The sequence below is a fragment of the Corvus kubaryi genome, unplaced genomic scaffold (genome assembly GCF_017639235.1).
Source record: "Corvus kubaryi isolate FWS band 111438036 unplaced genomic scaffold, C.kubaryi_AGA036_p1.0 37387, whole genome shotgun sequence".
Taxonomy (NCBI): Eukaryota; Metazoa; Chordata; class Aves; order Passeriformes; family Corvidae; genus Corvus; species Corvus kubaryi.
In genome coordinates, this window is record NW_024581129.1 from 3,639,651 (window position 1) to 3,652,989 (window position 13,339).

At 49.2% G+C, this 13,339-nt stretch overlaps 1 protein-coding gene across 1 annotated transcript in view; it reads right to left on the reverse strand.

The window, feature by feature from the left end:
• The window catches only part of ADAP1 (ArfGAP with dual PH domains 1), a 50,648-nt gene extending 37,324 nt beyond the window's left edge, over window positions 1-13,324 (reverse strand). The window contains exons 1-3 of the mRNA XM_042037156.1: window positions 13,161-13,324; window positions 2,918-3,048; window positions 1,334-1,425 (exon numbers count right to left, since the gene is read on the reverse strand). Coding sequence (XP_041893090.1) covers window positions 1,334-1,425; window positions 2,918-3,048; window positions 13,161-13,245 — 308 coding nt within the window. The 5' untranslated portion in view covers window positions 13,246-13,324. The remainder of the gene's footprint in view (window positions 1-1,333; window positions 1,426-2,917; window positions 3,049-13,160) is intronic.
• Window positions 13,325-13,339: the final 15 nt, after the last annotated feature.

Sequence of the window (13,339 nt, forward strand, 5' to 3'; positions counted from 1 at the left end):
ACAGGTTCCCAGCCCAGCACCGTGCCGCTCCACCAGCCATGGGGACGGGCTGTGGATGGAGTGGCTGCCCCAGCAGGGTCCCTGTGAGCGCAGACAGCCCTGGCAGGGCTGTGGCTGGAGCCGAGCCACCGCCTGGCAGAGCTCCCCGGAGTGACATGGCTCTGCAGGATGGAGGGAGGGAACAGCACAGCGCCAGAGCTGAGCCAAGGAGGCCAAACCACCGAGCACAGACACTCCTGCCAGCCCCACAGCCGCAGGAATGGAAATGCTCATGGTCTCCAAGCTGCCTGAGAGCAGGAGCAGCTCCTGCTGTCCCTCAGGCAGACCCCTGCACAGAGAGCTGGCTGTGATTAGCACCCAGAGCTCAGCACATGCCAAGCTGGAGGGACCTGCCCAGCTCCCTGCCAGCATGAGCTCTGCACCCCTCAGGCAGGGATGGGGCACGGAAAAGAACCAGGACTCTGCTCCTGAGTATCAGACAGGCAGCATCTCACTGAACTTAACTGAGACTCAGGAGTAAGCAAAATCAAAATCCCCTAGAATTGTGTTTCTCCTACCAATCCTGCTTCTCCAACCCCAACATGACAAGCACATACCAGTCTCAAGATGGCACAGACAAACTGCTGGGATTCTGGAGCTCAGAACACTCCATAAATGGGTGCTTTTTTCTTGTCAGGCCAGGCAGCTCCACTCACACAAAGATACAAAAGCACCCTGGTACACAGCAGGATTGAACCCTAAAAACCAAATTCAGTTCATCTCCTGGCACCCTGGATGGCACAGCACATCCTGGCTGCTCAGCTTCTTGCTCTACAAAGTCCACCCCACCTTACTAGAGAGGTTTACTCTACACTGTATGGGAGATACCACCTTTTACCTGCCTTTGTGGAGGAGATTATTTGTCAATAGATTAAAAAACCCTAACAACACAAACCCCCAGGATTTTTGCATTACAAGCAACCCAGCATCTCACACAGCAGATCAGCAAGTTCTGCTTTGATGCAGGAGGGGGATTTGAAAAGACAGAGGAAATCAATGGGTAGAAATTGGCATTCTTGTAGCTTTAGAAACTTGGAAGAGTCTGGGGAACAGACAAACTATTGACTCCTCTGCATCATCTCAACTGTACTTATTAAATAAGATCCCACGCGCAGCATAAACTCTACCACATGTGTGCAGAAGGAAAAGCATTTTCAGGGCCTTTTATAAATGAAACTTCCACTGTGGCTAAAAAAAGAAAAAAAGGAAAGTATTATGCTAAAACTAAAGTATTACAGAGGCTGCAGCTGCACAAACAAATAAATGCTGCTTACCAGCAGAGGTATTTACTTACTGGCAGTCAAGATATGTTGGTTTATAATAAAATGGTGGCATTTTAGATTCATATTTTGCTTTTGCTACATTGTTTCCATTCGAGGCCATAAACTGTAAAAAGAGAAAAAACAGAAAGAATTAAACAAATGTTGACAGTATTTTCCTTTAATTCTCTTTTGCTTCTACAGAGCAGTAAAATTATTGGGAGGGGCGGACCTGTTCTCTTACTGAGAGGTTTGCCCAGGACTGTGCACAGTAAGGTTGCTGTAAAAGCTGTGCCTGCAAACCAGGGCTCCCAAATCAATATTGATTATTATTGCAGGGATCCTACAGCTTAAAACGATGCTGAGGACATGTCCCAGTCCCACCTGCATGACCTCCACAGGAGCAGGGGGCAGCACACAGCGGCATTTCCACCTCACAGCCATGGAATCAGATGGGAATGAGGTAACCAGAGGGCAAACCCTCACACTGCTTTTAGTCTCCGTGAGTTACAGCTCCAGCAAGGTGATGGCCTCTGACAACACATCCTGTGCTTTGGATCACATCACTCGTGCCAAAAGGATGATTTCGTTTTTGCAAAGTCATTCCAGCTACCTCAGGAAGGAGCTTGAAGCGATAGACAAATAAATAAATAAACAAACAAACAAGTAAAAGTTCTATCTGCCTTGACAGCCCTCCTTTCCAATAAATAAATATATAATGTTTCTGTCTAGACTGACAGCCCTCCGTTTCTTCTGATCTTGTACACAAATGGCTAGTTGAGAACTCAGCAAAGAAAATTACTTATTTCCTTATTCATATATTTTATTTATTGAAATTCACTTTATAAGTGTAAAAACCCCATTCTTTTCCAGGCAGCCATGCTAAATACATTTTGTTTCGTGTCAAATGCCAAGCATACAAACATAACAAGCAGCCAAGCTTTTTTTTATTATTGTCATGGTTTTGAATTTCTCACATTCACATATTCAATCTATTCCCCCCAAAAAATATCAGGGAAGGAAATACCCAAGCAACACTAATGCCTATTCTTCCCATAAAACACACAACTCTATGACGTGCAGCCTTCAGAAAAACCTCAGCTCTACACATAGAAGAAAGAAATCAATGACTGGTAGCGTCCTTCGTGCCTTTAAAGACACCAGTAGTCAAAGCAGAAAGGTTTCCTGGGTGCCTTTAGCAGCACCACCCAAATCTAGGCAGGTGTGGGGCATAAATTGGGATAATTTACATTGTGGTTCAGCTTTTCAAGATGCGAGTTTAAGAGGAACAAAGCCAGAAATAGCTGAGCTGGGCAGGGGTGGTAGACCAGAGGTCTAGTCTAGGCTAGAGATATCGTAAGAAAAAAGAGAAGACAATTCATTAAAATCAGTAATTTCCACACACTATTTCACTGATTTTTTCATAGGGCTGGGGGAAACCCTCACAAGTTCTTCACAGAATGGGTGTTCTATTTCAACCAGCATCACGGGCCTCACTCCCACAGTCAGGAATTATCTAGACACGCTTTCTGAAATCACATTTGTTGGGGCACCTCTAGAAAGGGCTCCAAAGGGAAGAGCCCAAACTCCCTGCTGCTCCCAGCCCCAGGTGCACGTACCTCCACTTGGGCATCATCCCAGTCGTCCAAGCGCACCGACTTCACCTTGCTGACCTGGGGAATATTGCGGTGGATTCCTGAACAGTTCAAGCAGATGAAGATCCCGAGGCTGTGGGATGCCCAGTCCGGGTCTGGAAGCAAGAAGGAAAGAGGGAATTGCACTTGACTGATCTTTTGGATTCAGGGCAGGACAGGGCATGGCAGAGGAGTTCAGTAGACACCAGGTCTGGTGTCCCTGATTCTAAAGGCATCAGATAAATAAAGAAGGGAAGTAGACGTTTATATTGAAAGGAATACAAATTAAACTAACAATTAACAGATCTGCAATCCCCAGTGCAGCTGTTATTCACAAAAATCCCAATATACAGACAACTGCATGTGCCCAAGTCCTCCATAACTCACTCCATGCTCACGTGAACAGGAGAGGGGAATATCCATCTTTCATGAGGAAATTCCACCCAAACACTGCATGGAACAGAAATCACACCAGCTCAGGGAAACCGTTATGCTGCTCCCTTTTTATTTATTTATTACATGTGCTCCACACAGAGACTTTCCTCCCACAGCTGCAGCTCCCAGCAGCCCAGCCCTCCATGCCAGGAGGTTTCCAGCCCTTGCCTTAATGGAAAAATGCTGCCAGTGGCAGCTCTGTACTTTCTCTGAGCAAAACCACGCACTGTTTACAACCCCGGGCTGACATCTCACACAAAGCACTTTAAAGACGAGTCCCTTGCCTCCAAATTCCTTCTTGGGAGAGGCACTGCCCGAAGCAGGGAGACAGAGGGACATCCAGCAGTGTCCCTGGCACTGCCTCGCCAGTAGCCCAATACAGGGATCTTTGTTTGAACTCCGACTGGCAAATGTCAACGCCTGCGGATCCAGCTGCACCCCGGCAGAAAGAGCTTCACTGCGGGTCACCCGGTCAGACCCTGATCCTCCATCCTCTCCAAACCCACAGGGCTGGGAGCCCCTCGGCCAACCCATGACATCAGGCTGTCGAGGGGTAAGGGCAGGTCTTCCCTTCTCGCAGCCCCTCGTCATCCGTTTATTCCCCCGCAGTAATTACACCAAACCCTCACTCCCCACAGCACAGCAACCATTTATAAAAGGCATGGGAACGTGCTTTCTCCTCCTTATCCATATTTAATGCTCTGGCTGTGTCAGTGCAGGGAGCAGGCTGGCATGGGGCAGCTCAGCTCCTGAGGGGTAACCAGGGGCTGCCACCAGCCCTGCCCGCAGGGACAGCCACCAGCCTCCCCCAGCACACCCTGGGGAAGACCAATTCAGTTCTCCAGAGGTGGCTCTGCTCAGATGAAAGCCCCAGCGCTAGATGAGGATTCTCATCAGACACAGCTGAGTGCCCACGTGGGAGAGAGGAGCAAATTCCCAAGCTGATATAAGTCCCATCAGCCACCAGCAGACACAAAGGTAGTTTTTTTCACATGGTCTCCTATCCTCATGCGAGACCCCAGTGACTACAACTCAAGCCTGGGAAATATAAAACCAGTCAGGTTGATCTAAGGGCCTGCTGCTGCCCACCCTGCGCCTTCCAGAAGCACTGGGTGCCTCAGCTACACACCCCATCCCAGCTCACACACCCCATCCCAGCTCACACACCCCACTTATTCCAACCTCAGAGATTGTGGCCAGTTATTGGGCTGCAGGCTGGCAGAAAGAATCAAGAGTTTTGGATGCTCAGGCACTTTCTGTGCTCTAATTCATCGTTCTGTCCTCTGCCATCTCCAAACACGTTTGTAATAAAAGTCTGGGACCCTCCAAACTTCCTGCCACAAGAACATCCCAAGGTTCAGCACTGCTGAAAGGTCCCAAAGGGTGCAAGTCAGGCAAGGTGAAAGCACCAGGGTCTCGTGTTCAAACACCCATCACTGACGTTCATGCAGAGGATCAGATACACGGAATGGTCAGGGGGTCCAGAGACAGAGCCGTGGCAGAGGAGGAAGCTGTGGCAGCAAAGTTTGGAGTTGGGTCCCTGTGCCCAGCACAGCTACTCCAGGATAACTGAGCTTCAATCCTTCTCAGAGTCATGAGATCTGATCAAAGCACTGCCCAACCCAGGGAAATGGGTAACAAAGTATGCACTGGCCAATAAAACAGCTTTTATTGGGAGTCCCAATGCCTCTTTAATGTTACCAGATTTATCTTACGTATGTGGGTGGATTTCTTCCTGTTGTTTACAACTTGGTGGACTCAGGCTTCCAAAGTCCTCTCCAAGAGGTAAACCCTCCCCTGCCTGCACTGCTGTGTGTGACAGGACCAGGAGACAGCACACCTTCCTCCAGCCTGGATGAGGACACGTTCTGCTGGAGGAACACCCTGCAAGAAGATCCTGGCAGAGACTGCAGCTCCAGTGGCCACCAGGTCAGCTCATACCCAAGTTGTCTATTCTTGACACAGGCAAACAGCATCTCAAGCAACAGGTTTCAGTCTCACCTGGGCTTTAAGGCATTCTCACAACAACAACAAGATCTTCTTCAGACCAGACTCTTAAACACCTCCCCCGGCTCTACATCACGTCAAGCCTTGTCTAACTAAGAAAACAAAAGCTGGATTATCTCACAGGGTACATACGCACACCTGTATCACATCACATACACAGAGCCACCCGTGTGTGGCTGCCAGAAGGTGACAACAGTCCTTCACAGGAGCAGACACAACGGGGTCAGTGGTGACCCAGCCTTGGAAGGGATGTTCCCAGTTTGTTCAATAAACCACAGCCAGTAGCTATCTCCTCCTGGTCACCTTCCTTTCAGCATTTCCCCTCCAAATCCATGTCCATCCAACACCACCAACATCCCTCACGGCAAATTTCGAGGAGCACCATGACAGAGCTGCACATTTCACCTGCCCCACCAGACCCAACCCCAGCCACTCACATCTCTGCCAGGTATTAATAGGAACTTCCTCCTCACTGCTCTTCTGGTTTTAGAAATATGTCTCTCGTGTGGTGAGGGTGGGTGGGAGAGCTGTAGATGCTCGGCTGGTTGTGTGCTGCTCTCCTGTCACAGCCCAGAACTACCCACATTTGGCAACTGGGTTTAGTGCCAAAGGGAACACCAGGCAGGAGGAGCGTTCAAAGGCTTCAGGCACTGACCTAGCGCCATCCAAAAATCGCTGGGTAGTGAAAACCCCCAGAACCAACTGATTGACCAGGGCAAGTCCCTCTGAAATGTCACCGTAACCATAATTTGAGATTTCTCATGGCCCTTGCTCTCCCAGCTGAGGACATCTAACAGAAAACAAGGCAGCCCAAACCTTTCCCAGGCTTTAGCTGAAAGCCAAAAGGAATTTCTAAGCATCATCTGAACAAACCAGAGGATTACAGAGCCACATGAGCCCTCAGGCTCGTGCTTCCCTGTGACCTCCCTGTGTCACGGCTCTGTGGACAGGAAGCAGGGGGTGGAGGATTCCCCAACTCTGGCTTCTGGAGGGCTCTGCCAACACTGCTTCCCCTTCTCCCACACTCATGACACCATTTTTGAAGAAACCCAGCAAGGAGACTGCCACACCCACACGTCTTCTGCAGGGACTGGTGACAGACCCCAGGCAGGCGTTGCCAGCCAGGGCCAGCACCCACTGCTGCAGGAATGCTTCTGCAAAGCCTTTTAAAGGGTTTGGGGTTGGCAGTGGCTGCGTTGCTTCCCAAACACATCACAGTCCCTCTCTCCTGCTCTCCAGCACAAATTCTCAGCTCAGGGACACGGTGGATAATGCCAGTGATCCCCAACCTCGGCTTAGCACAGACTCCAACCCTTCAAATGACTGCACCAGAGATAAGACAACATCTTATCAAACATGGAAATAAATTTTCCTAAGTGTCTTCACACCAAACAGTGAATTCTGGGGCAGCATCATTAGATTAGTGAGCCAGTAACCCCAGGCTGCACAGCTGGCAAGCTGAGCTTCCCACAGATAAGTGAAGTCCACCTTGCTGCTGGACACTTCAACAGCTAGAACACGTTCTCCTATGCTGGACATTACTGAGAGTTCAGTAATTTTATTATTCTGTCTGGGCACGTTCCAAAAAGGTGCACTGAAATGGTAATATGTCATAATCTGGGCTTTCTGGGTGTTGCTCAAAAAAGATAATTTTTTTTTCCTAAGCCTCCAGAATTTTGAGCAAACAGCAGTGGAGCCTAATGAAAACTCCCCAGCACGCCTAAGTTCCACACAAATTACTTTATTCCATTATTTCAAGCCAAAAGGAATAAAAATGAACGAGGAACAACGGGAACATTAAACCAAACACACTGTTTTAAGTGCAGAAAGACTCATCCTGAACGACTGATTCCAGCTCTAAAAGGCTTTCACTGCCCAGTGTGGTAGAGATTCCTGTAACTTATAAACAGATTATAATGACTTTCAAAATAAAGATGTGAGTCAGCTTCATTTTAAAAATTAAACAAAGCAAAGAAAGCTAAACTAAACTCAGGAGAAGGGCACTGGGCTGGTATTTTCCCATCTCACTCATCTGAAAGCAAAGGCATAGCCAGAGATTAGAGAAGCACCCAAAACAAAACTAAAACATTTTGGCAACATAGCTAAATTCAGAAACTTCACCCAGCCCTTTTTGTCACCACAATCCTCAGGAAAACCCAGCACAGTGAACCATGAACTCTGCAGCTTGAACCCAGCGTTCCTGAACTTAGGAAAAAACGAAAAAAATGAAGGCTAGACACAGAAAATATTATGGAAGAAAAACCAGCATAAGACACAGGACAACTTATAGAAACCAAAGAGATTGGAAGCTGGATGCTAATGGAATTTTTTTTAATAAAGAATCAGTATTTCCTGTATCCAGAAAAAAGCCATGGAGTTCCAGTTTGAAAATCCCTAGATGCCATCAATCCAAGTAAAATCCCATGAAGTAGAGCAGCAACAGGCTCGAAGTAGACAAGAGCAAAAACTCAAAAGTCCCAAAATTTGGATGTTCCTGCTCCACCTTCTGCCTTAAACTACATTTATCACTACTTACAGCACAATACTGATGACCAAGGCAAACATCTGAGGCCAATGCACAGCAACACACCCTCAACACATCCCTCAGCACACGAATGATGGCCTGACCCTTAACAAGCTGCCCTGCTGCATCCCTGCCACATCAGCTGGGCAGGAGCTGCTCTACGGCTGGGATGCAGACTCAGTGGATTTTCCTGAACCCTCTCCTGTTTGAGGTGATAAAGATACCTCTCCAGGCAGGCAAAACCTTTTTCACCCTGCACAAGAAGTGTAACTCATCGATACTGGGTAGAATCACAGGGATTTTAGTGCAATCCACACAAGCACAAAGCCTTTCTGCTTGCTGCTCAGCTGCTGCTGATTTCCTCCATGCCTTAGACAGAGAACCTCGTGTTCAGCACTGAAGTTCTGTAGCTATTTACTCTGGGGAAGGATTAGGAGGCTAATAAACAGACCCTGGTCATGCATGTTGAAAAGTAACAATAAAAGAGTTAACGCTGAAGTCAAACAGCCTCCCACCAACACTCCTCTCTAAGTAGGAAAATTTTTCAGTGAAGGCACTAAACTTGCCAAGGTCTTTTAATTCAGCTGGCAGGTCCCAGCAGCCCCCTCTCGCTGTCTGCAGCCCACGATTGTGCTGCAGCCCAGGCACCAGGATCGGACAAAAAACACCATCACATTAAACCTCCTTTGTTTCAAAAAGCCCTTTTTCCTGCAGAAAGTGGCATTGAGCTAAACACAACTGCTGTGGGATTTTTTTTTTTTTTTTCCTTCTTACCCCTGTTCTTATGCCCAGGGAGAAGGGCTGGCAAATTCCCAGGGACACCAAAAAAAAAAAAAAAGAAAAAAGGAAAAAATTCAGTATTTGAGAGGACAATGGAGGTGCGGGAACAAGTTTCCACTTCGAGCTGGAAGATGAAAAGCCCGTTTCACTCCATTAGAGCAGCAGAGCTCGGGAACAGCTTTCCAGTGGGAGGCAGTGGGGGCAAGAGAGGGACGGAGCTGCGAGCAGAGCCCGTCGCTCCCCGAGGGGATGGGCAGAGGCGCTGCAGATGGCAGCACTTGGCAGGACCCGAGGACTCAGTCCCCTTCCTGATCTGGGTTTTTAGGACCAGCGGTTGGATGGGGGAAGGAGAGGCTGAGATCAAACCGGTGCTCTCCTCAGTCCTGAGCAAACCAAGCCATCCCCAGTGCTCAGGCGTTTCCCTCTAATCACCACCCTCACCCGGTGACATCCAGGGAACAGAAAAACTTCACCTGCTGTAGAACTGAGAAGGGAAAGGTGTTTACAACCACCTCAGCCAGCACCAGCCACCCAGGGGCTTTGAGATGCACTGTTAACACCAGAACACCAGATCTGCTCGGCTCCCCAGCACAAAGCTCCAATTCCAGACTCCCCTCCAGCGTGTGCCTTCTGCTCTTCCTCCATCCTTCATCCCCTCTGGGCCTGAGGCACCGAGGCCGATGTTACCCAGGATCCATGTCCCAATAATCCATCCCAAATGAGAAAGATAAAATGATAACAAGCCATGTAAACTGCTGCTGGAGGGTTTAAAGTGCGGGATTGCTTTGATGGGATTTCCATTTCTGTCTTCAGAGCCTCTCCGTCCTCCTACAATGTAAAATGATTCTCACTCCATGGAAACACGAGCCTAAGACATAGAAAAATAGAGTAAAGAGGAAAATACTCAAGGTCTTGTTATGCCCTGAGATAACCATCCGTCTCATGATGTGAGGAAAGATTGCCTGAGACAAAGAATCATTTAGGAAAAGAAAAGGCTGAACTGCCACATTAGTCTTGAAGAAAAAAAGATTATTCTAATGCACAGAGAGCCATTACACACCAGCAATTCAGTAACATTGCTCGGTTTTGCACTTAAGACTGCATTTACCATGCTGTCTTCACTGAGAAAGCACAGCTTTAAACCCACAAAAAACACAACACCCAGGACACAGAAGCGTGTAATTACAGAGGACCCAAAGCCCCAGCTAATGACTTTATTAGTGGCTCCTACCCCAGAACTCAGTCCCGAAGATGTAACCAAGGCAGTCTCATTATGCATTACAGATCGATGACATTTTTGAAACTGAAAAATCTTTTCTTTGCAATTTCAGGTTTTATAAAAATGCAATTAATAAAAACCTAACTAGAAACTTTAAAAAAAATTACAAACACAAAAAGCCTGCAAGTGAGAAATGTAACCTCTCCGTTATTTTACACTCTGATTTTCGCTTTCTACTTTAGCATCCTTTCTGCATTCCCAGCTGTCATGGCCCCTGTAAGACTGTTCCCTCCACCTGAGACATCCCTCAAAATCTCTTTGGAAGCTCTGGTTTTGCAGAAGAGATTTTTTTTGCCAGACATATACACAGGTCCTGGGGAAGACCCAGCTCTGACCTTCCTGAGCACCACACTCAATACTCCATTCCACCCAGCTGCAAGTTTCCTGTGCACAGACCAGGGAAACACATCTTGAACAGAGCAGCCCTACAGGGCTTGGCCACTTCAATAATCCTCAGTCATGATTAAGTGGCAAATTCTGGCCCAGCCCCAGGCAAGCAGCAGGTTGTGCCCAGGTCTCCCCAAGGAGATGGGATGATCCTGCAGGGGATGAAGTTATTTACCCAGCCCAGGAGGAACAGCCTCCCCCGATGCCCCCCGTCCACCCCCAACTTTGATTTTTATATGGTCACAGCTTAGCCCAATGATGCCACGTTGAGAGCTCCTCTGCACCCGGAACCCACGGATTTGTGATAGGACACAGAATACCTGGGACAAGCTGTGGCTTCAGGGCTCTGGCTGCTGAGCCTCTCCCATATGCCAAAACAGTAACAAAAGGAAATAACCCTTTTTGACAGCAGGGAACGAAAAAAACCCGAACTTTCACTGACTGGTTGATTTCTCAAATAAACATTTCCAAAAGAAAAAGACAACCCAGCTGGCTTCCACATACACAAATTAAAGTGACTAACAGAGAATTTTCCCCTGTTACATTTCCAACCCATCCTATTCTTTGTTATGAGCTAAATGGCTACCTCCTCTCGTGGATCCTGTACTAACAGGGTATTTCAGGGAATGGCACTCACCCACCTGAGAAACAGCAATAACAAATCAGGCATCCTGCTCTTTGGCTTTCCCCCAGCTGTACCAGATCAGCCCTATGATGATACTCAGGTGTGGGAAAGCACAACTCTGCACTGCTTTCCTCATTCTTCTGTTCATTCCCCACCCTCTCTTCTTTCCTTCTCACTCCATTTTCTCTTTGACACTTTTCCAGTGTCAGCTGCCCACCTGGTTCCAGCTGCCACCTATCTTTCTGTGCATCCCCCTTCTCAGCAAAGAACATTCTTGCACCCCTTTTCTGGAGGCTCTCTGGATACTTTTCCTGTCTCTCCTGCATTACCTCATTCCCAGAAAGACCTGGCCTGCCACACCTGCCCAGAATGAGTAACTGAATCCAGGCTGGGTATTTTCTATACTACCTACAGACACAAGTTAATATCTTATGTTAAGTAGCCCAGGGCATCTCAAGTTTATTGTCACTCCTAGGCAAACAAGCACATTACAGCACCATGAATAGCTCTCATTTGCCAAAGAAACTGAAGCAAAGTAGGAACTAAAGAAATTGGGTTGATGAACAGGGAGCTGGTCCTACAGAAGTAATGCCATGAGAGTCCAGAAGAGGCTGAACGATATTAATATAGCACATCCTGACTTACAAAAGACACTGGCCCAAATTCTCCTCTCTGACTTTCAGATTCACTAAGACATCTCTGTATGCAAATGTCATCAAAACCAAAGTATGCTTTTGTTGTTTTACAGCCCTTTTATTCAAAAGGTGCCTTTAACAACAACCCTCCTTCTCTGATGTGAGCTATTTTATTGACCTACAGCTTCATCTCCACCCTGGTGATGCTGAGAAACTTCCCATTTTGCCTGGGGGCTTTACGTTCTATATCCGCAGGGTGAGGGAGAATCACCCCACGGATCTGAATGGCCCAGGTTTGTAAAGTTTTCTCCAGGAAAGAATAATTAAGGCAGACACCCACTCGGAGAGCCCAAGCTGTGCTCAGCAAGACACCTCCGAGGTGGGCTGCTACAGTCAGACAGCAACAGCCGGCAGCAGATGGGTGGGAGCAGGCAGAGCAGCGCGGCGCTGCAAAGCCGTTCACGCTGTGCCGAAAGTTCTTTGTCCTTTCCAGCTGGGTATCGGAGGACACAACGCATCCGAAAGTGAACTGCAGTGTCCTGGGATGCAGATTAGGGATACAAAACCACTGGTAATGGTACGAGCTGGATAGCGGTATCCAATAGATCTTGACATCCTAAACAAATCAATAGCTGGGAAAATATGGCTCAGATGAAGTGTTGGGTTTTTCTTTAACCTATAGAATGACAGAGGCTGAGAAGGGACATCCTTTCTATACACCTCCTCAGAGCCATCCTGCTCAAGCTAATACAAATTTAGGTTTTTCTATATGGTGGGGGTTTTGTTTGGGTTTTTTTTTTGTTTTGTTTTTTTTGTTTTTTTTTTTTTTTTAAAGGAAAGTTACTTGCTCGGCAATTTTTTTAAGGTTATTCTCAAAGACAGATCCCACCACCCCATGCAGACTCTGCTCAGCAAGAGCATCACGGCCCGACCCCAAAAATTCACCATCCAAAGGGCGAAGAAGACATTCCCAGCCCAGATTTTCTCCCCTCCGCACACGAAGACGTCTACAGACATTCCAGCCCCGCTCCCTGCGCAGCTCAGGCACCCATCGATGGCAGCTGGGCAAAGGTTGTTGGGCAGGATGTCCGCAGCGCTGCCTCCGGCTGTCCCCATGTGTTTGCTCACTGACAGGGCAGGAGCAGCCGAGGGGACACGGAGGACACGCGGCCCCCGCAGCCCAGGGCACCCCGGCAGAGCCCCCACCGCCCGGTTACCGGCCCCGGCTGCGGTGCAGCCCGCGGGGACCCGCTGGGATGACATCAGCGCTCACGGCCGGGCGAGGAGCCGGGCTGGGGCGGGGGAAACAGGGGAAACCTCAGCCGGGGCTGGTCCGCGGGGACCGCGGCAGCGCAGCGCATCCCTCCACCAGCCCCGGAGCATCCCCGCTGCATCCCCCCGCGGCGGGGAGGGGGGTCGGGCACACCCTCGGAGGGGCGCAACCCCCGCCGCTCCCGGAGAGGGCAGAGCCCCGCGCCCCGGCGGTGCCGTGCGGTGCGGACAGGTGCAGGTGCGGCCGCCGCCCGCGCCCCCCGCCTCCCCTGCCCTGCCCTTACCCGGGGCGGCGCAGTCGGCGCACGCCGCGTTCCCCGGCCGCTGGAGCAGCTCCACCAGCGCCTTCCTGCTCCTCTCCTTCGCCATGGGGGCGGCGGGCGGCTCGGCGGGGCTGCGCTCGGTCCGCCGCGCTACGGCAGCCTCATGGCGCGGGCGGGGGGCGCTGGCGAGGCGGGCGGCG